Below are 26,245 nucleotides of genomic sequence, written 5' to 3' on the forward strand. Positions count from 1 at the left end.
AAACACAACACAGAATACAACAAGTACTCCTGTCAAGCCAACCATGAGAAGCGAATGCCCGATATTTTCTCTTTCATTTGTTTTTGGGTACATTTGAAGTGCTGTATCTCTCTCTCTCTCTCTCTCTCTCTCTCTCTCTCTCTCTCTCTCTCTCTCTCTCTCTCTCTCTCTCTCTCTCTCTCTCTCTCTCTCTCTCTCTCTCTCTCTCTCTCTCTCTCTCTCTCTCTCTCTCTCTCTCTCTCTCTCTCTCTCTCTCTCTCTCTCTCTCTCTCTCTCTCTCTCTCTCTCACACACACACACACACACACACTGGAGATTCCGACAACTGTCCCTCCAGGTCCAGTCTGCTTTAATTATGTATGCCTTCCTTAAAATAGACCGTGGTTACCACAGCGAAGCAAACCGGATTACTCATTCTTGGACGGAGGAAGGGACTGCTACAGCAGGCGTGGAGGAAGGTGAAGAGTATAGAAGAGCAAGGGAGAGAAAGACGGATGGAGCATTGAGTTTGTTTTTTTTATAGAGGGGTTACTGTCCATCTCAAAGACGGCCCATTAAGCGTCGCTGAATGAGGCCCCTTGCTTCTACACACAGTTCACTCTTTTTAATGGGATGTGGTTTGAGATGGCGGATCTCGTACTGGTGCGAGGGTTTCCTCACATATCCAGACCAGTATTTCTCAACGAGTGGGTTCTCCAAAATTGGGTCGTGAGATGTCCTGACTGGTTCGTAAGCAACCAACATAGAAAAAAAAATGTTTTTTGTTAAATTAAATGGTCTGGCCCAGTGGTGCCCAAACTTTTTCTGCAGTGCCCCCCTTTTTGTAGATTAAAATATTTTCAATCCCTCTCCCCCCGCCCCAACGATCACCTACATGCACCCAGATGAACACACTCTCACACGTCTTTTGCTTGCACACTAGTATAGAGTCTATTTGAAACACCGTCTGTAATTAATACAGAACTGCAACTGCAGTGTGTGACGTCTTACTGACAAAACCAGATAAGGAACAAGTCACTTTGAGAGCGGAAGCGTTAAAACATAACACTGCAGCATGTATGTTCTGAATTTTTACTGTGTAGCAACATTCATTGCTTGCGACAGACTTTCTCAAAATTGCACAAAAATGACAAGTTTACCGACTCAGAGAATAAACAAAAACCTGAATATTTTCTCTGCAGGAATTACACTTCTAGTCCTGCAGTATTTTCAGTGACTGGTGTGGGCTTGCTTAGTGTAGCAGACCTTCTCAGATTGGAGATGCAGCTGTAATGCATCCACTCTTTCGTCACTCTTATTTCCCCCACCGCGCGCGCAACTGCCGCCCTGCACTCTGCGTCCCAAATTGTGGTCACTCACTCACTCGAGGACAACCAGGGAACGCGCTCGCAATTCACACCAGGTGCGCTGTGGGTCTGGACGGTTCCGTGCTTGCTCATCAGCCTTCTTCTGTGCAGTTTTACGGAGGTTGACGTCCATAAATATTGCATTACTGCCATCTGTTGGACTTTAACAACTTCACAGTGCAACTATTTATAGTGTCCACCCAAAGTGATGTATATTAACCACTGGTCTATTCCAACCTTTTAGTCATGACGAAACTTACATTCATCATATTTTTTCCAACTTTGAAGGCCACGTACTAAAAGGATTTCAGTTTTTTATAAAGTGGGCCTTATGTTTGTAGTTTTTGCCATCATGCATATCGGTTATGCAATTGTTTTAGTCACCGGCTTCATTTAGAGATTTTGATTCCAGGACCTGCGGCTGGACTAGGTTCACAACAGTATGTGATGGGACAACTGAACATGTCGGACATGCTTCAACAAGTCCGAGCTAAACCACGTATTTTTTACGTGAAAATGAAAGTGCACGTTAAAAGTCCATCCATCTATCTATCCATTATCTTAACCGCTTATCCTGCCGTCAGGGTCGCGGGGATACTGACGCCTATCCCAGCCATCACAGGGCCGACACACACACACACACACACACACACACACACACACACACACACACACACACACACACATTCATTCCTAGGGACAATTTAGTAGGGCCGATTCACCTGACCTACATGTCTTTGGACTGTGGGAGGAAACCGGAGCCCCAGAGGAAACCCACATAGACACGGGGAGAACATGCAATCTCCACACAGAGGACGACCTGGGATGACCCACCAAGGTTCCCACCAAGGGCTCAAACCCAGGACCTTCTTGCTGTGAGGCGACCGCGCTAACCACTGCGCCACCGTGCCGCCTGCAAGTTAAAAGTCATGACCAAAAATGTCCCATATTATCAATTATAATATTGGACATCAGCAATTATCACATTGCCGAGCAGCTTCCTGATTCAACTTGTAGGGCGCCAGTTCAACTGAGAAGTCATAATAGCAGGAAATTACACACACAGTCTCTCTGAGGCACTATGGGTTTTTTGGTTTAAGCCTCGTGTTCAGTATCCCTGTATGAGGCTGTTGTAAAGGTGTCAAGCGGTGGTCCTGTGTCCAAACGCTCCAAAATCAAGCTGGTGAGTAAAATGATATCATAACCAATATGCATGATGGCAGACCCAGATTAAAAAAATTTTTAAAAAATAAGTTAAAAAAAATCTTTAATCATAAGATCTTGCTTTTGATGCTTAGAATATGGTCTATGAAGGAGCAGTGTATCTATGCAACCATCTTTCCTCTTCCCTCCACGTGTCTCGGTGTCGCTGTGGGCTTTAATACAGTCAGAATAAGAGCTGTCTGTAAATATGGCAACCTGACAGTGACCTGAGCAGGGAGGTCAATTTGTCCCAGCGTGACTCATTAATAAACACAATGCCACCCGCCAGTAAGACTACCACACACACATACACACACACACACAAACACACCAGGAAGTGCAGACATTTTCTCCAAAATAATATTTCTTTTTATGTTTCAATTACCCATCATGCTTTGGGATTGTTTTTTCTTTTGGGGGGTGGGGGGGGTTGAAGTTATGATGAAGAAATACTGACCGGAAATGCAAAATGCATTCATAAATACTCCTAAATAGTGCAAAAAATGTGTCAATTTAGGGATTATTGAATAAACAATGATGAAAACGTGATGTTTGAATTTCTCCAATTGCTTGCCTTGGCAGAAATTGAAACCGTTCATTCCGTTTCCATTATACCACCTTTCTTCATTTATTTTCATCTCTCTTGAACGGTGTTAGTGGTAGTCTTGTCAAACTCTGAGGGAGATTTATCAGCCGAGCCAACTGAAACACACCTGATTTGCATTTTAATTTTTTACATTTCGGTCTTATGGAAGTTTGCTCGAAACGTGCTGTGGATGCGGAAGTTTCTCTTTTTGTGTCCTCCAACATCTTACTCGGTCCACTTTTCTCCTTGCACTCTTCTTGCTTCCCCACTCCTCAACTTCAAACACGTCCAACATCTTCCTTCATTCCCTTTCTTCCCTGCTTGGATTTAGTCTTCCAGTGAAATTCAGCCCTAAACCCCATGTTTCCAGCTTGTTTAAAAGCTTGTACATGCATAAAACTCGGTGTAAATCAACTTGAGACGTATTGGAGGACAGAGTGCAATCTGATTGGGAGGTGGTTTGACAAACATGTGGCTTTGCCAAGTGTATGTCGATCTAGTTCTCCAAGCCGCATATGTCACAGAGCTATTTACTGACTCCACCCAGATGGAGAAAAAGAAGTCTACATTCAGGAGAAGAAACCTTAATGCTGCACGGGACAACGCTGGTTTATTTCTGGCTACCAGTGACACAAATGTTGCTGCTTTTTTTGGGGGGGGGATTTCCCCCCTTTTCTCCCCAATTGTATCCCGCCAATCACCCCACTCTTCCAAGCCGTTCCGACTGTTGCTCCACCCCCTCTGCCGATCCAGGGAGGGCTGCAGACTGCCACATTCCTCCTCCGATACATGTGGAGTCCCCAGCCGCTTCTTTTCTCCTGACAGTGAGGAGGGGGACGTAGCGCGTGGGAGGATCATGCTATTCCCCCCAGTTCCCTATCCCCCTTGAACAGGCGCCCCAAACGACCAGAGGAGGAGCAAGTGCAGAAACCAGGACACATACCCACATTCAGCTTCCCACTTACAGACACGGCAAATTGTGTCTGTAGGGACGCCCGACCAAGCCGGAGGTAACACAGGACTTTGAATCGGCGATCCCCGTGTTGGCAGGCAACGGAATAAAGCGCTGCACTACCTGGACACCCATACAATTTTGTGCTTAAATCACATCCCGATGAATTGTGGGTACAAAATGCATTAAAAGTAAAAAATGGGGCGTTAGTTGCATCTATCTACCTCAGACACCCTCCCCCCACTTGTTTTAGTAGTTTTTAACCACCCAATCTACAATGAATCCTCCATTCAATGGAAACAAACTGTATAAAAATTGCACATTCTTATGGATTGGGTTGGACAATCCCCTAACCCAGGTTGTAGAGGTTGCAAAACAAGCCCATTCAGTGGAGCACAACCACATGCACTGTTATGCTGTTCGGCCTATTCTTTTCCTGTAAGTTCTAAAAGTTCCACCCATCCATCCATTACCCAAACCGCTTATCCTGCTCTCAGGGTCATGGGATGCTGAAGTCTATCCCAGCAGTCATTGGGCGGCAGGTGGGGAGACACCCTGGACAGACCGCTACGCCATCACAGGGCCACACACACACACACACACACTCATTCCTAGGGACAATTTAGTACGGCCGATTCACCTGACCTACATGTCTTTGGACTGTGGGAGGAAACCGGAGCCCCTGGAGGAAATCCACAGACATGGGGAGAACATACAAACTCCACACAGAGGACAACCCGGGACGACCCCCAAGGTTGGACTACCCGGAGCTCGAACCCAGGACCTTCTTGCTGTGAGGCGACTGCGCTAACCACTGCGTCACTGTGCTGCAATTCTAAAAGTTAACTTAAAAAAACAACAAAAGGAAACCGATTTCCTTGGGGAAAAATAAGTAAATAAACTTAATTGTGTCAAGTTATGTGAAGTCACTTGACACAATTAAGTTCATTTACTATTTTTCCCGCGGAAATAAGTTTCCTCGTTTTTTTGTTTTTCTTACGTGAACTTAACTTGTTAGAATTTACAGTGGCCTGCATCCATGTCACGTGACTGGCAAGTTTCTTTTGCAAAAACAAAAATAACTGACATTCCTTCATTCTCAGTGGAAAATGCAATATTTTAAGATAGTTTCGGTATTCAAATGCATTTTGATGACATTTCTAGCAAGAAATGTGCATTTTATTTTCACATCTCCATTCAGTGAACAATTTAGTTTGTTAGTTAGTAAGAAGATTCTTTTGGGTCTTGCCAAAAAATCGTGGGAATGCAACGTTTTCTATGCTCAAACACAGTTTTTTCAGTCGTCTACCCCTGACGTACAGCCCATCACAGTATTATATTTGATCTAATATTTTCTTATATTCTTTTTTTACTTGCACAACCCCTCCGCATAGTTTATTCATTTACCATGGATGTAAAGTCCATCATCCTGTCATATTTTATCATATTTGATCTTATATCTTGTGTTTATGCGTCATATTTAATTTTTACTTTGCATGACTCTTTTTTTACTGTTTGATGATGTTCTCTCAATAAAAATGTAGATTTTAGAGTGCCCCAGGGATGACATATTCCCTTCTTCTTTGGATTTCTAAGCACACAGGGGCAGTTTAGTAAAGCCATGAGGGGCCAAACAAAAATTTAGAAACCATAATAATAATTTTAAAAAAAAAAGATATAGACCTGGCGGCATGGTGGCGTATTAGCACGGTCGCCTCACAGCAAGAAGGTCCTGGGTTCGAGTCCCGGGGTGGTCTAACCTTGAGGGTCGTCCCGGGTCATCCTCTGTGTGGAGTTTGCATGTTCTCCCCGTGTCTGTGTGGGTTTCCTCCGGGGGCTCCGGTTTCCTCCCACAGTCCAAAGACATGTAGGTCAGGTGAATCGGCCGTACTAAATTGTCCCTAGGTGTGAATGTGTGTGTGTGTCGGCCCTGTGGTGGCCTGGCTGACAGCCTGTCCAGGGTGTCTCCCTGCCTGCCGCCCAGTGACTGCTGGGCTAGGCTCCAGCATCTCATGGCCCCGGTTGGGATAAGCGGCTTGGATAACGGCTGGACACATAGACCTGAAGCTCCTTGAATACACTTCGAAACATTACATAACTCCCGCCGACATTGAACACAACCCCAAAACGCGTTTCTACAATACTTGCTAAAATATCCTAAATAAATCAACATTTGTATGCTTTTTTTTTTTCAAATAAATGACCTAAATACAGTGTAATTTATGTTTCAGCTGTAGTAAATATTCAATATATTCTGTAGATACATCTTTATATGGCCCTATTTACAAACCTATTTTGTAAACCGGAAGAACTACAACTGTGGTACTGATGTGTATCAAGCTGTCAGCCATTTTTGTTATTGCAGAAAGAAACTTGACAGTCACGTGACAGGGACGTAGGCCAATAGAAAAAAAAACAGCCCAAAAAACAAAACAAAAAACTAACAACGCCTGTGGTTGTGCTCCATTGAACAGGCTTGTTTTGCAGCCTCGACAACCTGGGTTAGGGGTTTGTACAACTCAGTCCATAAAAATGTACAATTTTTATGCAGCTTCTTTCCATTGACTGGAAGATTCATAGTAGAGCGGCCGTTTTAACTGTAATAACGGTGGATGGAGGGATAGAGGGACAGAAGGATGGAGAAGTAATTACTTTCCCTGGTTATTCAGGATGTCTGTTCCCAGAGTGAGTGAAAAAAAAGATCAAATCTAGGCCAGAAATAAACGAGCTTATGGAAGACAGGGGAAGATGGATGTTAGTGAGCCAGAAACAAAAGGAATGTCATTTTTTCTTCTTCTATGGATCCAGAAGGAATAATACTTGCTGTTTAAAGACGTGCTTCATGTATTCGCTGTATGTTTCCATAAGGAGCCAGGTCTTGTTTTGGCACCTGTCATACTAAAACTGTGTGTACTTTGCTATGTCTGGCACTTTTGTATTTTCTTCATGCACTAACTTTATATACATACAAATCTACATTTCAGATATGAAGATGATACCCCGCAAACACATATTTGTATTAGTTTTGACTAAATGTCAAACAGAGCAACATATCAAGTCAAATTCCTGGATTATGAAAAGTTGCTTGGCAAAGAACCCGATTCTGATTTTGATTCGGGTTAGCACCCGGCAAGACTAAACACATCCGATGACTTCTCAGAAAGCAGTCGACCAGGCACAAATGTGAAACAAATGTCACCAAGAAAACACTAAAACGTATGGAACAGTGCGTCCGTTTCTATTCTCGTGTGCAGTGTGAAGGCACAAAACCACTGCGTGGGAACAAGATGTCAGCAGCTGCTGCTTCCTCTATCTCCAACACACACAGCAACATTTTGTTTGTTCCACTGGCTTCCATCAGATGATGATAGCCTTCCCCGGGCCAAATTGAAGTCATTAGTGGGCCCCAAGCTGCGCCAAACACACTTACATAAGTTTGTGTGTGTGTGTGTGTGCGCGCGCAGCGCACGACCCCCAATGATGACAAAGCATCTAGGGATTAGAAACATTGTTGTTTCCCTCATTCCTCTTTGCTTATTATGCAGCTAATCATTCAAAGCCCAGTGCTGCAATATCACACTGTTTTGTTTTTTTTTGGGTCAAACTGTCTTCATCTGTTTGCATTTGAATGTGTGCGCATGTGTGTGTCTGTGTGTACCTAGCATTAGGTGAATTACAATTTGAGTCCATGGTATGAATATGTCAAATGTGATGGGGCGTCAGGGTAGCGTAGCAGTCTATTCCGTTGCCTAACAACACAGGGATCGCCTGTTCGAATCCCCACGTTACCTCTGGCTGGGTCGGACGTCCCTACGGACACAATTGGCCGTGTCTGCGGGTGGGAAGCCAGATGTGGGTATGTGTCCTGGTCGCTGCACTAGCGCCTCCTCTGGTTGGTTGGGGCGCCTGTTCGGGGAGGGGGGACTGGGGGAATAGCGTGATCCTCCCATGCTACGTCCCCTTGGCGAAACTCCTCACCTGTCAGGTGAAAAGAAGCAGCTGGCGACTCCACATGTATCGGAGGAGGCATGTGGTAGTCTGCATTCCTCCTCGATCGGCAGAGGGGGTGGAGCAGCAACCGAGACAGGGAGAAAAAGGGGTTAAAAAAAAGAAAAAAGGACATCTTATACAGTCTTATATTATGATGTTTTTATATCCAATGTGTGGTTTGAAAAATGGGACTAAGAGAGACAAAAAAAATAAATATATATTTTTATATACGTATATTATATAGATGGCGTTCTTTTTCTGAAACCGTCAATGGTGTTGCAAGTGCTCAACTAATGAGGAGCAGATATATATATATAAAGAAAATCCTGTCTTAGTGGTAATTCACCCAAGCAGATAATTTGCTACCTTACTTTAAAATCATGAAATCCAAACTAAAAAGCTAAAGCGGCTAGACCAACAATGAATCAGTCAGTCAGAATGTGAAAATAAAGTTAATAACAAAACCCTCACTTTTATTTTACTTCTTTATATATCTATGTGTAAACAATTTTGACACACACACACACGGAGACACACGGACACATTGGCTTCACCTTAACTCTCATATTTTACTCTAGGGAAAAACCAACAACAATTTCCACAGTACAGACCTTCATAATTCCTACAGCGCCTACTAGAGATAAACATGCTGAACAACACCCGGCCATCAACAGTAAATACATAACGTCTCCTCCCAACTTAATGCATTGTCAATATTAAATCACAACTCTTTAAGTATGTTCACTTAGCTTGATAACGGTCAGGTGGTTTAGTCATCCTCACGGGATAACGTCTAACAGTCTCTGATACCCGAGTATCTCCAGCATGGGGTGGTTCAGTGAGGTGGTGTGTTTCAGATGGCTCAGCAGTCAAATCAGAGTGCGGTGTAGCACAGAGGTGAGGTGTGATACTACCAGCACTTGGTTGAGGTACCACTGGGAGGCTGGTGGGAGGATGCACAACAGGTCCTGCAGTCTCCTGTTGCGTTTGCTCTGAACGTGCCAACATTTGGTTCACATGGTGCTTCCGTACTCCCTGTGCTCCTATTTACCTTGTACAACGCTGGTCCCGTTTGAGCAATAACAACACCTGGTGTCCACTTTTCCTCCCCCTTTCAATAGTGACGAACAAGGACAGGCTCGCCACTTCAAAGTGTCTGGAGCGTTTTTGGCGGCTCTGTTGCTGGGAATCCTGGGATCGGTGGGTGCACTGCCCCAGCTACACTGGGCATAAGGAGGTCCAGCCAAGAGTGCAGTTTGCACTTCATGAACAACATAGCAGGTGGTTCCTTAGTTGTGGCGTAGGGGGTGTTACGGTAGGAACAACCAAGCCGGTCATTTTGACCGTTTTGGATTTTCAAAGTTTAATAAGTTTGTGAAAGAAAAAAAAAAAGATATACACCTGCCACTCACCGAATGGCCCTAAAATTGCATATATATATGCATTAAAATTAGTTTTAGATCAATTGTACACAAAAAAGTTATGATAAGATCTACCTAAAATGACCATGAATGGCCAAATGACCACACATAATTTGCGCATGATTGTGTGCGTCACATCACTATTTATGACGTGTTTTGGTCACATCATTTCCTTCACGAAGTTCATTGTTCTGTCCTAGAAACAAACTAGCATTCTCCAGTGCAGAGAAATAGTCTAAACTTGATTTTTGATTATTTCCAACATGTCTGGTTACAGACGCCATTTCAGACGCACCATGACTACTACTGAGGCGTTGCAGTATTTACAGGCGTTGGACAGCGGCCATTTCAAATTGTTTGAAAAATAGTATTAAAGTTGTTAATATGTTAATTTTGGTGTCAGTCGTTTTTTAACAGACATACTAACATATGTATGCATTAATATCTCAATTGGGTATTTATCTTGACAGAATATAGAGTTTAAAAACCGGCGGTCATTTTGACCGCCCATGGACATTTTGGGTAGGAGTGAAATCCCGGTCGTTCTCGTGTTAACAGGAATGTGTCAAGCCGCTGTTGCACAGGTGCAGTGCCTCTGGACGATTTTGAGGCATATTTGAAAGTCTGTACAAAGCGTTCTGCCAACCCATTGGTAGCAGCACGGTATGGTGCCGAGCGGATGTGCTTCACACCATTGGACTTCAGGAATGAAGCAAATTCTTCAGAACAGAATTGGGGGCTGTTACCGCTCACAAGGATGTGAGGAATGCCATAATGACTGAAGAGGCTCCTCAGTACTTGGGATGGTTCGGGTGGCTGTTATGTTATCCATAATATGCACCTCAGGCCATTTGGAATGTGCATCTACAACCACCAGGTACATGTGTCCCTCAAATGAGCCCACAAAGTCCACGTGAATCCTTTCCCACGGACTAGAAGGCCACATCCAGTGGTGTAGAGGAGCAAGACCTCGTTCTTTTTGAACCCGCTGGCAGGAGTGACAAGGTTTGGCCTGGAGTTCTATCTGGGAGTCAATGCCAGGCCACCAGACATAACTCTGAGTCAAACTTTTCATCCTCACTACACCTGTGTGCAATGTGAAGCTCTTTCAAAACCCGGGGGCGTAGTTTGGGTGGCACCATCACTCGTATACCCCACATGAGGCATCCTCACTGCACTGTGAGGTCATGCTGTCGAACCAGGGAGGGTGACAATTCATCACCAGCATATTTTATAGTTGGAAACTGACCAGTAGTGAACATCTCCAGGACATGAGACAGAGCGGCGCCAGAAAGACTACAGGCTGGAGAACAGCAGAGATGATATGTGCATGCGGGGAGAGGTCCTGGAACACGAGGTTGTCAAGCTACAGCATCGTAATGAGGAGTTGACCAGCCTGGCCCAAGAAGCTCAGAATCTCAAAGATGAGATGGACATTCTACGGCACTCCTCCGACCGAGTAAGCTGGCTTGAAGCGCTGGTGGAAATGTACCAGTGGAAGCTGGAGAACCTGGGAGACTTGCACAGACAAGTGTGCCTCCTGGAGGAACATGACAAAGTGTACATGCAGCGCAACTGCAAGCTGGGGGATGAGCTCCGCAGGGCCAACGTCGTGCGCACTCAGCTGGACACCTACAAGAGACAAGTTCACGAGCTCAAAAAAAAGCACTCTACTGAGGCCATAAAAGCTGAGAAGTGGCAGTTCAAATATAACAACGTTCATGACAAGTATGACACACTGCTGAAGGAGAAAGAACGTCTCATCTCAGAAAGGGACAAACTCAGGCATCCGGGTGGCGTGGCAGTTTAGTCCGTTGCCTACCCACATGGGGATTGTCAGTTTGAATCCCCTTGTTACCTCCGGCTTGGTCGGGCGTCCCTACAGACACAATTGGCCATGTCTGCGGGTGGGAAGCTGGATGTGGGTGTGTGTCCTGGTTGCTGCACTAGCGCTTCCTCTGGTCGGTCAAGGCGCCTGTTCAGGCGGGAGGGGTAACTGGGAGGAACAACGTGATCCTCCCACGCACTATGTCCCCCTGTCAAAACTCCTCACTGTCAGGTGAAAAGAAGCAGCTGGTGACTCCACATGTATCAGAAGACACATGTGGTATTCTGCAGCCCTCCCCAGATCAGTAGAGGGGGTGGAGCAGTGACTGGGATGGCTCGGAAGAGTGGGGTAATTGGCTGGGTACAATTGGGGAGAACAGGGGGGGAAACCCCCCCCCCCAAAAAAGAAAGGGATACACTCAGGGAGACCAATGATGAGCTGAGATGTGCACAAGTCCATCAGCACTGTCTGACTGAAGCAGGAAACACATATGACAACTCTGGCACAGCAGGAAGCCTAGCCACAGAATCATGCCCACTGAATTCAAGGAGATGGTCATATGTCCATCTACAGAGTGAAAATAAGATGCTGTGTGTCCAGGAGAAGACCTACAGATAGAAACTAGTGGAGGTACAGACAGTACAGACATGGTGTTGTGTCTGATCTCAGTGCTACTCATTGGTATTGTGTCCAACTGGGATGTGTAGAACACGTCTACAGTGTCCTGCTTTTCTTCAAGAGTGTGGGGAAGTGGCAGCCAAGAAAGTCCATCTGCATTAGAGTGTAACGCTGCCTTCTGGTACTCCATGATGTAGTCATATGCTGACAGTAGAAGTGCCCAGCGCTGCATTCGGACTGTCCTCATAGAAGGTGTACTTTCCCATGGACTCAGAATGGAGGTCAGCGGACAATGGTCAGTGAGCAGTGTAAACTTATTACCATAGAGGTATTGGTGAAACTTGCATACACGGAAAATTATGGCCAGTGCCTCCCTCTCTATCTGGGTGTAGTTCTGTTCTACTTTGCTGAGTGTTCTCGAAGTATAGGCAGTGGGTATTTCTTTGCCATCAGGCATGACGTGCGAGAGTACAGCCCCTACCCCATAGGGTGAGGCATCACAGGCGAGGCATAGGGGCAGGTCAGCATTGTAGTGGGTCAGCGCCTTCTGTGATACCAGTTGCTCCTTTGCTTTTTGGAAAGCTGACTCACAAGCTGCAGTCCACTGCCAACTCTTCCCCTTATGCAGTAGTGCATTCAGTGGATTTAGGATGGTGGCAACGTTATGAATGAAACGTCCATAATAATTAATTATTCCGAGGAAAGAACGTAGTTGACTGACGTTAGTGGGTGCAAGAGCATCCACAATAGCACGTTCCTTCTCTTATGACTTGTGGACCCTCGAAGCATCTATGATGTGACCCAGATACTCCTCAGTCTCCTGGAAAAACAGATATTTCTCCTGTTTGACGTGCAGGTCATGCTCCTTCAGCCTTCCCAGGACTACATCCAGGGTTCTCAGGTGGGTTTCCATATATGGCCCACTTATGAGGATATCATCTAAGTAACAGTGAGTGTTGGGAAGCCCGAGGTGAACTTGATCCATAGCCTTCTGGAATATCGCTGGTGCAGATGCTATGCCAAAAGGTAAGTGTTTGTCGCAGAAAACCCTTTCTGTGTAGGGATAATAAGTGTTTCCTTGACTCCTCCTCTACTTCCATCTGCAGGTAAGCGTTTGACAAGTCTAGCTTACTGAAATATTGACCTCCAGCTAGTGAAGCAAAAAGATCCTCAATAGTTGGAATAGGATATCTGTTGACACAGAGCGCTTGGTTAACTGTGACCTTGAAATCACCACAGAGTCTCACTGTGGCATCCTTCTTGCTGACTGGAACCACGGGTATGGCCCAGTCACTGTGCTCCACTGGTGAGATCACTCCGAGCTCAGTAAGGTGTGCCAGTTCAGCCTCCGCTTTTGGTCGAAGGGCATAGAGCACATTACGTGGTGGGGAGAACTTGGGCACGCAGTCAGGATTAAGTGTCACTCTGGCTTTAATCCTTTTCAATGTGCCAAGCTCATTAGAGAACACAGCAGAATGCCTCTTTAACACACTCTCTAAGCTGTCTTTCTCTTCCAGCTGTACTGTACACATTCTTTAAGTCCTTCCAGTTCAGCCCAATGGCCCTCAACTATTCTCTACCAAACAGTGGGGGTGCATCCACTTTTACTACATACAGGGGTAAATCAGCAGTCTGTTTATTTAGACTTACTTGCACTTTGATGAACCTTTCTGATGCGAGAGGCTCTCCCGTGAATGTTTTCAGCATGACATTAGTAGGCTGCAATGGCACACGCCTCAGAGAGCTTTTGTACTGTCCCCATGCAATCAAAGAAACAGCGGCCCCGGTGTCCAGCTCCATCTCAATTTTTTCCCCCATTTCTCACAGGCAATACAGAGATGCGCGCATATTTCTCTTTTTAGACAGCATGTTCAGTCCCAGTTCATTGTCTGAATCCAAAAATTTTTTCATCACTTTCATTATCACTTGCCTCCACACAATGCACTCTCCTCTTTTTCTCTCTCCCTGTGCTTAGTTAAACTACCTTTAAACTCCGGTCTTCCCTCTCTTCGTTTTCTCTCCCCCCTCTGGATTGTTTTTAGTCTTACTTTCACACGTGTCCGATGTGGCCTTTCCTCCCACAATTATGGTAGTCTCTATCCTTGTACCAGCAGTCATCATCAGTATGATTCGTTTTTCCACACCGCCGGCATTTGTTGCGTTGTTCTGGAGAGAGAACAGCGTTCTCCTTGAGCGAGCCGCTCTGCTGCTGTGCATCACGTGCCACCGGCTCCGCTGACACGGCGTAAGTGACCACTTTCTGAAAGGTAAGATTTTCCGCTGTCAAAAGGTGCTTCTGTACTGCCTCACTGTTTAATCCACACACAAATCCATCACGTAGAGCATCCTCCAAATACGCACCAAAAACTCACAATGTTCAGAAAGTCTTTTCAATACCGCCGCATACTGGACCACTGACTCTCCATCATCTTGGCTGCGTTTGTGGAAGCGAAACCTCTCCGTTATCACGAGGGGTTTCGGGGCGAAATGGACCTGTAATTCATCCACAATACATTTATAGTCCATATCCCCAGGGTTGGCGGGGGCGATCAGACTGTGCAGTAATCCATGTTTTCAGTCCCATCACACTAAGCAGCACCGCCACTTGCCCACTGCTCACCTGAGTCATCAAAGGGATCCATATATCCGATTAGTCCAGCCATAATGTGTCTCTCTCGGTTCGCTTGCAAATTCGAGTCATCAGTAAGAAGAGTGGCTCACTAAGGGCTGCTAACTAGTTAGCTTCTTCGTTGCGTACAGCATGGATGTTCTTTTTCGCCCAAACTTCACTCACAATTGTGACATTCAACACACGAAGGTGAAGAAAGCTTCCGGACTTAACAACTCGCCACCAGTTTATATTATGTTACTTCCTAAAAATGTCTATGCGTAAACATTATTTATTTATTCATTTATCCCCCCCCCCTTTTCTCCCCAGTTGCACTTGGCCAATTACCCCACTCTTCCGAGCCATCCCGGTCGTTGCTCCATCCCCTCTGCCAATCCGGGGAGGGCTGCAGACTACCACATGTCTCCTCCGATAAATGTAGTCACCAGCCGCTTCTTTTCACCTGACAGTGAGGAGTTTTGCCAGGGGGACGTAGCACATGGGAGGATCACGCTATTCCCCCCCCCTGAACAGGTGCCCAGAAGACCGACCAGGACACATACATCCGGCTTCCCGCCCGCAGACAGCCAATTGTGTCTGTAGGGACATCTGACCAAGCCGGAGGTAACATGGGGATTCGAACCACCAACTCCCGTGTTGGTGGGCAACGGAATAGACCACTATGCTACCCGGACGCCCCGTGTAAACAATTTTGACACACACGTACGGATACACATGGACACATTGGCTTTGTCTTACCTTTCATATTTCATATTTCTCATGGACTTCAATACTCTTAATAAAATTTTTAAAATCAGCTGAATAAAGCACTGCCTTGCTGATAATGATTCCTCATGGTATCATATCCACAACCGGATTTCTGAGAAATGAGGTGGATTAAAATGTTAACTTTCCTGTAATTATAAATGTAGTAAATTGCCCCTTAAACAAGCAAACTTCCACAAACAAGCTCTTGAAGCCTGGTAATAAGCATTCAAACATAATTTCTCCCCTCATACCTGTACTATCTGGAACAACCAGTATGTGCTATCTAGAAACAACACTATATCTTTTAAGAACTGGATGGATAATGATATTTGTATTGGATTTGATAAATTCCCAGGGTGGACTTAACAGTTATGAAGATGTTATCCAAAAAACTGGTGCAGACCTTTCTAAGAAGAAATACGCAAAAATTGTCAAGAGACTAAATACAGGACTTATACATCTTATAAAGGCTTCTTTACTTTATGGCCCTTTTTCTGGAGAACTCCCCAAAATTAAAATAGGGGGCATAAACCTGCTCAGCAGAACATTTATGTCAGATGAGAGCTGTTTTGCTAAAGCATTCTGTATCTGGAAGCTACCTTTCCCAATGTCTGTCAATGAAAACATATGGTCTGAGTCCAACAAGTTCTTCATACCCAATAAAGTCAAAGAAATTCACTTGAAGATACTACATAAATATTACCCAAGTAACAAATTTTTATGCAAATTTAAAGTAGAAATCTCAGCGAAATGCCCATTCTGTAACACAGAAGAAGAAACTATTTTACATTTATTCTTTAATTGTCCTCATTCCTCTAAACTGTGGACAGATATCGCATTACTCATTTTTGATACATTTAACAAACTACCTAGTACAAAAGAAGGTATGGTCTTGTTCCTTGATTGCAATACTGGGTCATATCCTGTAGAGAATGCTCTCAAAATTCTGTGTTTGGTAAATTTCACATTCACAAATGCAAGGTAATGGGCTCCAAGCCCAATATTCGCTTATTTTACATTGATCTGATGTTCTTTTTCAAGTCCCTTACCAAAATAACCTCTAACAAAAAGGCAGTGAAAACATCTCTCATCTTGGAAAAAAATATTAAACACATTAGATAAATGAACAGCTCAGTTTTACTAACACAGTGACTCCAACCTCATAAGTATATTTTTGTGTCGACCTTTCCTTGTTTATTTATTTTATTTCCTTTATTTTCTCTTTTTTGCATTGTATTATATTTAGACTATAATTGTTACTTTTTGTTTTGACTCCCTTGTACTGAAACTCTGAAATTGTATTGTATTGTTGCAACGATGTAAAAAAAACAACAACAATTGTACATGATAAAAAATGAATAAATAAAATATGTTAAAAAAATACCTCTCATATTTTACTCTGGGGAAAAACCAACAACAATTTCCACTGTACAGACAATCGTAACGCCAAGAGCGCCTACTAGAGAGCAACATGCTGAACAACACCCAGCCATCAAAAGTAAAAACCCTCACCTGGCAAAGTTCACTTTTAAAACCAAGTTCCCGCTGTTTAAAGGAATACTGCGGGTGGGGTGGGTAATGGAGCGCAACCAAAATGGGTGTTCAAAAACCTTACTTTTGTAGGTAATTACATAAAAAGACATTATGTTTTCTCATTTATAAGGTTGTTCATTTTGTCTGCTTCATCATAGAGATACAGAGGTGGATTTCTGAGTTGCAAACGCAGAATTGGTAGTAACTGTAATGTGAGGCCTCCCGAGAATCAGGGACTCGCACACAAATGGAAGCTCTGTCAAGCTGCAGCTTTGACTGCTCGCTCTCTCTCTCTCTCTCTCTCTCTCTCTCTCTCTCTCTCTCTCTCTCTCTCTCTCTCTCTCTCTCTCTCTCTCTCTCTCTCTCTCTCTCTCTCTCTCTCTCTCTCTCTCTCTCTCTCTCTCTCTCTCTCTCTCTCTCTCTCTCTCTCTCTCTGTCTGTGTCACTCCAACAGCAAGCTTTGGGTGCACTCTTTAAAGGATAATTCAATCTTCTTACCATCTGGGCCTATTTTTGTAGTTTTGGCATCGTGCATATGGGTTGTGATACCATTTTACTCACAGGCTTCCAGTAGGAGATTGTGCATACAGGAACACCGCTAGACAGAACATTACAACACCATCTTAACGGGGCAACTGAAATCAAGCCTTCAACCTGTCCTTTCCATGACAAACGAACCCCCCCCTCCCCAAAAAAAAACTTTGTGCCTCATTTAGACTGTGTGCATGAATTTCCATGATCTATGACTTCTCAGTCGTGCCGGCTGAGTGGTTTATCAATGATTACCGCTACCTACCTGCAAGCTGAACCAGGTAGCAGCTCAGCAATGCAAGCAAGTGTTGACAATATATTGGACATTTCAGGTAAAAACTTTCAACTTGCACTTTCATATTTTTACTTCCAAATACGTTAACTGGGTTAAATCAGATCTGGTGAAACATGTCTGACACTCGTGTTCGGTTGCCCTGTAAGACGCCATTGTAAAGCTGTGTCCGGCGGTGGTCTCCCTGCGTTCAAAAATCTCCACAACAAAACGGGTCAGCAAAATTACATCATAACTGATACGCACAATGGCAAAAACTACGAAAATAAGACCCGAATTGTAAAAACACAAAATTTTCCTATAACAACACATCGGAAAAGAGCGTGGACATGAGCATGAGATATGATGCAGCTCTACTGTCCACCAACAACCAAAGAGAGGCGCAGGTGTGTTTAACTGACTCACTTGAGCGTGGTCATCTCAGTGAGAGATGGCTGAGTGGCCTTCAGGTAGCTCGCCCGCCGTGCCTGGACTTTGGGCGAGGGCTTGGGACTGCAGTCCGAGTCTCCGCTTTCCTCCTCCGCCATGGCCTTGATGTAACTGCCGCTGCGCATCCTCCGGCACGGTATCTCGTCATCTTTTCCCAGCGGAGAGAAACCGCTCCATTCATCTTGGGGCACCTATAGGAGAGAAAGAAGGGAGGAAGAGGAGAGGTGAGGAGAACAAAAAGGGTAGGGCACTCCACACTTTTGCAGATGCACTAACAACCGGGGGGGGGACACACACACACTAATGTAGGAGGTGCTGAGACACTCTATTCCCTGACCTTCAAGTGATCTTGTAAAAGACAAAAAATTAATAAATAAACAAATAGAGAAAAGCACCTGCCCATCGTGCCGTAAAAAAACACCGATCAATCGCCGCATCATTGGTGCATGGCCTGCTTTGACTGCACCGTGGAGGTGAGCGGGCGCCGAAGGCCTTCTCTTCTTGGCCTTGTGCCTTGTGACGCATGCAGCATTATCAATCCCGGGAACTGACTGCTTCGACAAAACGTGGCAGTTCCGTCGGACCCCGTCTGTTTTCACTGACTTTTCACACAAACTACTGACTGTGTTGAAAAAGTTACGTGTTAAATGTGTTAAAAGTCAAAGCTATCGCACAGCCCTCGTCTAAAGAGAGAGAGAGAGTGAGAGAACGACGGAAAGAGTGTGAAAACAAAGAAGGGTTTTGTTAGGCAGGTCCACTGCTGTCCCCAATGGCTTTTAGTGCCCCACCGAAGTGAAAGGAACAGGAGATACAGGGTGAGAAAGAGAGAGAGAGAGAGAGGGAGAGAGAGAGCGGGAGAGAGGGAGGATGGGCTGGTAACTAGGAAACCAAGCCAACCTCAGTGTCAGAAGAAACCAATAACACAGGACGGGGGGGGGGGTCTCTGATGACATCTAACCAACTTTCTTTGTGATTCAGGAGGAAAAGAAATCCATTAAAGCGACGCTGTGTTTGAACTGTAAGGTGATATCTGCACGCTGACGCTACTGCGCTGCTCGCCATTGCCATTGTGCGCTGCTCGCGCTCGCCGCGTTACACAGCGCCATGTTACACAGTGCCGCGTTACACAGCACCATGTTACACAGTGCCGCGTTACACAGCACCATGTTACACAGCGCCGTGTTACAAAGCGGTTACACAATGCCACGTGACACAGCGCCACATCACACAGTGTTGTGTTAGGGATGCTCAACACATTTAACCTTTGACTGTTACAGCAGTGCACATAAGAGCATATAAGAGTTTGGTGTCAATGCGTGTGTGTGTGTGTGTGTGTGTGCATGTAAACAGAAAGGACTATCACCCGGGAAAAGAAATAGCACGCAGTCTTCATTTTAGGGATTCAAAGAGTGTCTGAAGACAAGCTTGTCAGGCTGCCTTCTTTGAAAGTCAGTTTTCTCTCCCTCACACACCCTCTCTCTCCCCCTTACAATCCTCTCTCTCACACCCTCTCTCTCTCTACACACCCTCTCTCTCTCACACACGCCCTCTGTCTCTCTCTCCCTCACACACCCTCTCTCTCTCTCCCTCACACATCCTCCCTCTCTCCCTCTCACACATCCTCTCTCCCTCACACACCCTCTCTCACACACACCCTCTCTCTCTCTCCCTCACACACCCTCTCTCTCTCCCTCACACATCCTCCCTCTCTCCCTCACACATCCTCTCTCCCTCACACACCCTTTGTCTCTCTCTCCCTCACACACCCTCTCACACACACCCTCTCTCTCTCTCCCTCACACACCCTCTCTCCCCCCTCACACATCCTCTCTCCCTCACACATCCTCTCTCTCTACACACCCTCTCTCTCACACACGCCCTCTGTCTCTCTCTCCCTCACACATCCTCCCTCTCTCCCTCTCCCACATCTTCTCTCCCTCACACACCCTTTGTCTCTCTCTCCCTCACACTCTCTCTCTCTCCCTCACACACCCTCTCTCCCCCCTCACACATCCTCTCTCCCTCACACATCCTCTCTCTCTACACACCCCTCTCTCACATACCCTCTCTCTCACACACACCCTGTCTCTCCCTCACACACCCTTTCTCTCTGTCCCTCACACACCCTCTCTCTCTCTCCCTCACACCCCCCCTCTCTCTCCCTCCCTCCCTGGAAGAAATCGATGGCTCTTTAAAGGTAGTGAGAAATCTTGCTCTACAGCAAACACAACCTCATTCCTTGATGTGGGATTTTTTGTAAAAATGCATGGCCTCACAGAAGCCTCTCTCTCTCTCTCTCTCTCTCTCTTCCACTTAGACTCCCTCCCTCTCACGTCATCTCCCTTTTTCTCTCCTGTCACACTCTCCCTCCACGCCACCCTCCCCCATTTGCTTTCTCTGTCCTTTCATTTTCTTTTCATGTAAAATTAGTGCACATGTATACGCTTTCCGTCTTTTTCTGTTCTCTCTCTCTCTCTCTCTCTCTCTCTCTCTCTCTCTCTCTCTCTCTCTCTCTCTCTCTCTCATCCATCTCTCTCCCCGTGCCCCCCCATTTCTCCTCAGGGCCATATTTGCGGCTCACCCTGATGTAAGGGAACGTATTCAAGCTGAATCACGTCCTCTTTTATCTCCTCCTAAACAGAGAAAGAGAAGCAGGAGGGTGTGTGTGTGTGTGTGTGTGTGTGTGTGTGTGTGTGTGTGTGTGTACACAGGAGTTGGGGGTTTGCAGTGTGGCCACAGGGCTCATGGATGTGTGCATTTCTTTCCAAGCTTTGTCTGCTCACCCCGGCTTTCTCTGATACCGCAGAAAAACATGTCCCTGAATCTTCAGATCGAAGGCGCACACACACACACACACACACACACACGTGCACACACACATACACCGATACCATCACCACAGCCTAAATAGCTGTGAACGGGCTAGGCCCTTCTAGGCTTAGAAAACAGGTATTGGTGTTTGTAGAGCTCTGGTCACATGGGCACAAAATGATGGTGCGATATAAAGCAAGACCACATGGGGCGCTGGGGAACTGAGCTTAATGCCTGGATAACCTTGACAGAGCACGCACCAGTATCACGTGTCATCGCATCAAGTATTGCAAGCGACAAACCTGAATTTTGACATACAAAGTGCACATCTTCAGCAGTTAATGGGACATGCAGTTCTGTGCAAACGTAGGGAAATCTCCCGGCGGCACACGAATGCAGACACAAGAGGGCAAAGGTGATGGGCGGACACGGCACTTGATGACGTTACATGACACAGCCAGGGGTTGTGCAGCCATAGGGTTACTGTATGTTTCATGGTCACATAGGGAATGTGAGGGTGGGAGCTGATGACCCCACATGCTCCACTCATCCTCTCTCAAAACAGCCAAGGATTTCGTGGGCAGATAGGTAGAGAAACACACACACACACACACACACACACACACATTTACTTGAACATGCAGGAGCGACTGGGGTTGGAGGATCTATGTGGCAAGGTGTAATGACAGGTAGGGGCCATCGTAACAGTCCTACCTGCAGGAAGTGGCAGGTGCGCCCCTGCTCGGACTTCACTAGGGCTTTATCTAGGTTGACTGAGGCCTTCTGGTAGACCTCCCTGGCCCTGCTCACCGTCAGAGTGGATGACCACGAGCTCTTCTTCAACTGTAGCTGGCCATCAAGCCCCCCAACCAGCGGCAGACCTCCTCCCCCTCCTGTTACTCCCCCTCCGGCCCCCGAGCATGTCGAGCACTTCACGTCATTGTTGCTGCGTGATGTCTTGAGGGAGTGGGCGCTGATGGTGTTGTAGGACTCCATGAAGTACTGAGACTGGGACTTGTCCGGGTGGCGCCCCATGGTCATCACCCCGGAGGGTGCGCTTCCGCCACTGCTGATGGCGCCACCCTGGTGGTGGTGGTGGTAGAGGCACACCTCCCGGTCCAGCGTGTCATCGGAGCTCCAGTAGCCCGAGATGGCTGTGCGCATTTTGGGCTCTGACTTGGAGCGGTCTTTGCTCTTGCCACGCTTGGTGTGCTTCAGGGTGCCCGAGGAAGAAGGGGGGTCGTCGGGGCTGGCCTTGCCCCCGTTCATCCTTCCCCCGCCGCTACTGCCTCCTCCTCCAGACCCCGAGGGCCCCTCCAGTGAGTGGGACTTGGTGAAGAGCTTCTGGACAGAGTGCACAAGATGTCGGATGCGACCAGGGCTGTCGCTGCGCTGGTGCTCCACTGCAGTGCGTTTGTACTGCAGGGTGTGGTAGCCATCGTGCCGCACAGGCGCCTGGCGGTCAAACTGCTCTAGGAGGTTAGAGGGTAGGCGGTTGTTAGTTCCACTGCTGCTGCTGCCTCCAGTCCCTTTACCACCCCCTGCTGGCCCTCCGGTGTAAGGCACCACGGCGCCGCACTCCTCCTTCAGCTCGTGGTGGGAGCTGTAGTGCCTGCGGGGGAAGGTGCAGCTGGCCAGATCGGGGTAGGGGCCGCATTCGGACTGAAAGGAGCTGCGCTGGGCATAGTACGGGTGGTCGGCAGGGTGAGCGTCCCCGGGGTTGAGGAGGTAGGGCCGTCGGTCGGAGTGTCCCAGCGTCATGGAGTCGTAGGAGGGGTCGCAGGTCACCGCGTGGGGGTGGCTGCGGCTGCCGGACAATCCCTTCATGGTCATCGCGGATGAGTCGACGTGCATATCCAACTGCAGCCGAGGGAAGTCTACACGGCACGGGCGCCAAAACGAGCTCTGAGCGGAGGCGTGCCGCCGCGGGCAGGAGTAGACAAACAAACAAGCAGACACAGAGCAAGAAGGAGAGAAACAAAAAGAGGAGATTCATAAATACCTCACATTTGCATACACTCACAGCAGAGTAACATCTTAGTCTTTGACGAGGACGTCTATTGGCACGGCGCAGCAGATGTGAGCATACACTTATGCTGACAAGTGTCGGGCCTATTCTTTCATATCTCCCCCTTTTTCCTTTCTAAATTTTGCCCTTCAAAACTCAGAAAGATGTTCTAAATATAGCAGTCACTACACCCGGCACGCGTTCCCTGACATCTACCATCGTCCTTACACTTCCTCTCCCACATCTCTGTTTGGTCTGGCAGATTTCGGGACACAAAGAAAAAAAAAAACAAGCTGACAGGAGATCCGGGGAAATGAGAGCTACAAAGGAAGTATCAAGAAGAGTTGAAAGCTATTTTCGACAGGAGTGTGTGCTTTATTTGTTCAAGGGTATTGTTGGATAGGAGGTGGCGGTCTAACTCGACAAAGTAAAGAAAAGATAAAAAACATAACTGGAACATAAAAGATAAAAAACATAACAGAAGAGGTTTAGTGGCAGATCTGTTAAGGAATTTATTTTGATTAAACTGTAGATATTTAATTTGTCATCTTAAATGCAAATAAAGACAAATAAAAATCTAATTAATGCTGCAATTTTGAAATATAATTTCTTTCCCCTGACACTGGATAATAATAATAAAGTATACAAAGAGATAACTGAAGTCAGCATTCTCCAGCCAATTACCCCACTCTTCCAAGCCGTCCCGGTCGCTGCTCCACCCCCTCTGCTGATCCAGGGAGGGCTGCAGACTACCACATGCCTCCTCTGATACATGTGGAGTCGCCAGCCGCTTCTTTTTACCTGACCATGAGGAGTTTCACCAGGGGGATGTAGCGCATGGGAGGATCACGCCATTACCCCCCAAGTTCCCCCCCCTCCCCTGAACAGGCACCCCGATCGACTAGAGGATGCGCTAGTGCAGTGACCAGGACACATACCCACATCCGAGGGACGCCCGACCAAGCTGGAGGTAACATGGGGATTTGAACTGGCGATCCCCGTGTTGGTAGGCAACGGAATAGACCGCTACCCGGACACCCCCTGAAGTCAGCATTCTCCTGCTAATAAGAGCTTTGGGGAAAGCTGATGCCCCTGCCTTGCCATGGGCAAGCTGATTGTGACTCACGCTACTGCTACCTACCCGTGCAGTGCAAAATGGTTGAGAGTCAAACAAAGAGAGTGACTGGCGAAGAGATAAACAGCTACTCAGCCAAAGATGATCCAAGCATGCCTTTCAGAAGTTGGTGGACCAAACCACAGCAAAAATGCGAGTGAATATTGGAACTGCATTTGATAGATGGCGAGCACTAAAAGCTGAAAGAGGACAGAAAGGTGATGCCAACCTTGCTGTATTTCCTCTGGATGTGTAAGTGTTTGCTTACACATTAGCCACAGAACTTGCTAAGTACAAACATGTTTTTATATTGTCTTGCTTGTGTCCTCTCCTCTCTACAAGCACTACCCAGCTGAAATAACTGGATGGCAAGGATGCTGTTTGTTACCATTTAGCCACCACAGACACAGGGAGGGTGTCTCAGCTGCCAGTGTCTGTTCTGGAGCCTGCCCTCTCACAGTCAGGAATCTCTTCATGCAGCTTTAATATGACATAGAATTGATATTGGAAATTTTCCTATTCAAAGTTAATTTACCAGAAATTTTAAATCCCTGAGATAGTTCCAATGAATGATCAGAATTTAAAGTTAGACAGCCCTTTAATTAATTCAATCCTTTCACAGAGGAACGTAGTAATAGAAAGCAGCATCTCTTTTTGCACAAGCCTGCATAGAAAAAAGACACACACCACACACTGTGCAGACCGAAAATCATACATAAACACTACAAACACACAAAATCTTGTCCGGTAGAGTTTCTCGGTATCAGCAGATGTCCACTCAGGGCAAAATAATTGCCGGTAAAATTCGACAGCGCCTGTCCTAGCTGGGCAATGGGCAATAAATGACCTCTAATGCACCTGTCTGGATCCTATAAGTGACTTAGCTTTGCCCTTCTGGGGCAGTGGTCGGCTAACCACAGTGGCCACACGGTTTCCAGTGAAGTGGAGGTGAAGCTAACAAGACAACAACAAGACCACCACACATGCCCACACTGGAGCAGCCCTGCAATAGCAGCAGGGTCGAGCCACCACAGGGAATTCATTATTGCAATCTATAATATAGTAAGGCTACTATGGTAAATTAAAAGAAAAAAAAGGGGGGGGCAAAATGAGGGGAGGAAGAGGAAAAGGGCAACAGGATGTAATATATCAAGAGAAAATGAGGGGCACAGTTAAGAAGAGTGGTTGAATGAAATAATATCTGGTCGTATGTGGGGAATATCTGGGGAACATTGTGATGCATATCCAGGGCACACAGGACACAGGCTATATATTAGTGTGTAAACTGGGTAGATATTATTTGCAACTGGGCTTGTGTGGCACAGTGCCTTAGCAGTTTGTACCGATGCCTCAGAACAAGAGGGTCCTGGGTTTGATCCCAGCCCTTCTGTGTGGGGTTGGCATGTTCTCCCCGTAGTCATATGGGTCTCATCTGGGTTCTCCGGTTTCTTCTCACAGTCCAAAAACATGGACGTCTGGTGAGTTATTGGCGACTATAAATCTACGCATGAATGGTAGATGGATTTTTGTGTTTGTAGGCCTTGTTGTGGCCTGGTGTCCTGTCCATGGTGTCTTCCTGCCTTCAGCCCAATGACTCCCGCCCCACCAGGGTCCCTGAATTAGGTTGAGCAAGTAAAGCAAGTCAATGTCTATGATTACACAAACACTAATAATACGATCATAAACCCATAAAAGTGTTACTTTGACTTTAGAATGCCTTTATCTGATCTCTACTGGGGTACGGTCAAAATCAGATTAGACACAACATGACAAAGACGCCTTGATTTGTGCTCAATATCTTAATTTATAGGCCAAAGTAAATGCTCTGGTCAGGTTTCTTGTGGCTTTCTGAAACTGCATGTGAAAGGTCACCTGACACAGTGATGCAAATGTTGTTGTTAGACCATGAAAGTTGGAGTGATTATAAAACGATGCCATTTATGCCCTTTCCCCTGGACCTTGAAAGAGATGGCTGTGGGCACTGTATGCGGAAGGTGACCTGTATATTCACTACTGTGTACTGTTTTCATACAGGTATGGGGGGGGTTGTTATTTTGACTTTATGTTATTTCTTTATTTTAAAGGAGAATTGCAAACTATTTTGTACACCATTTTATATGGGTTTTGTATCGTTTATGTTAACAAAAAGAACTTGTAATGAAAAAATAATTCAGTGTCACATTGAGTGTGTGCAGTGTTGTCGCCCC

At 46.2% G+C, this 26,245-nt stretch overlaps 1 protein-coding gene across 2 annotated transcripts in view; it reads right to left on the reverse strand.

Annotated features, from left to right (window-relative positions):
- Positions 1-22,749, reverse strand: part of LOC130129683 (disks large-associated protein 1-like) — an 84,301-nt gene extending 61,552 nt beyond the window's left edge. Inside the window, exons 1-3 of one of the 2 annotated variants that reach the window (XM_056299270.1) lie at positions 22,466-22,743; positions 21,631-22,423; positions 18,082-18,296 (exon numbers count right to left, since the gene is read on the reverse strand). In XM_056299270.1, the coding sequence (XP_056155245.1) occupies positions 18,082-18,296; positions 21,631-22,423; positions 22,466-22,743 (1,286 nt within the window). Of the gene's footprint in view, positions 1-18,081; positions 18,297-21,630 lie in introns of both variants that reach the window. The other variant, XM_056299269.1, reaches the window with a different exon arrangement.
- Between the last annotated feature and the right edge of the window lie 3,496 nt (positions 22,750-26,245).

This window comes from Lampris incognitus, chromosome 19 (genome assembly GCF_029633865.1).
Source record: "Lampris incognitus isolate fLamInc1 chromosome 19, fLamInc1.hap2, whole genome shotgun sequence".
NCBI classification, from domain to species: domain Eukaryota; kingdom Metazoa; phylum Chordata; class Actinopteri; order Lampriformes; family Lampridae; genus Lampris; species Lampris incognitus.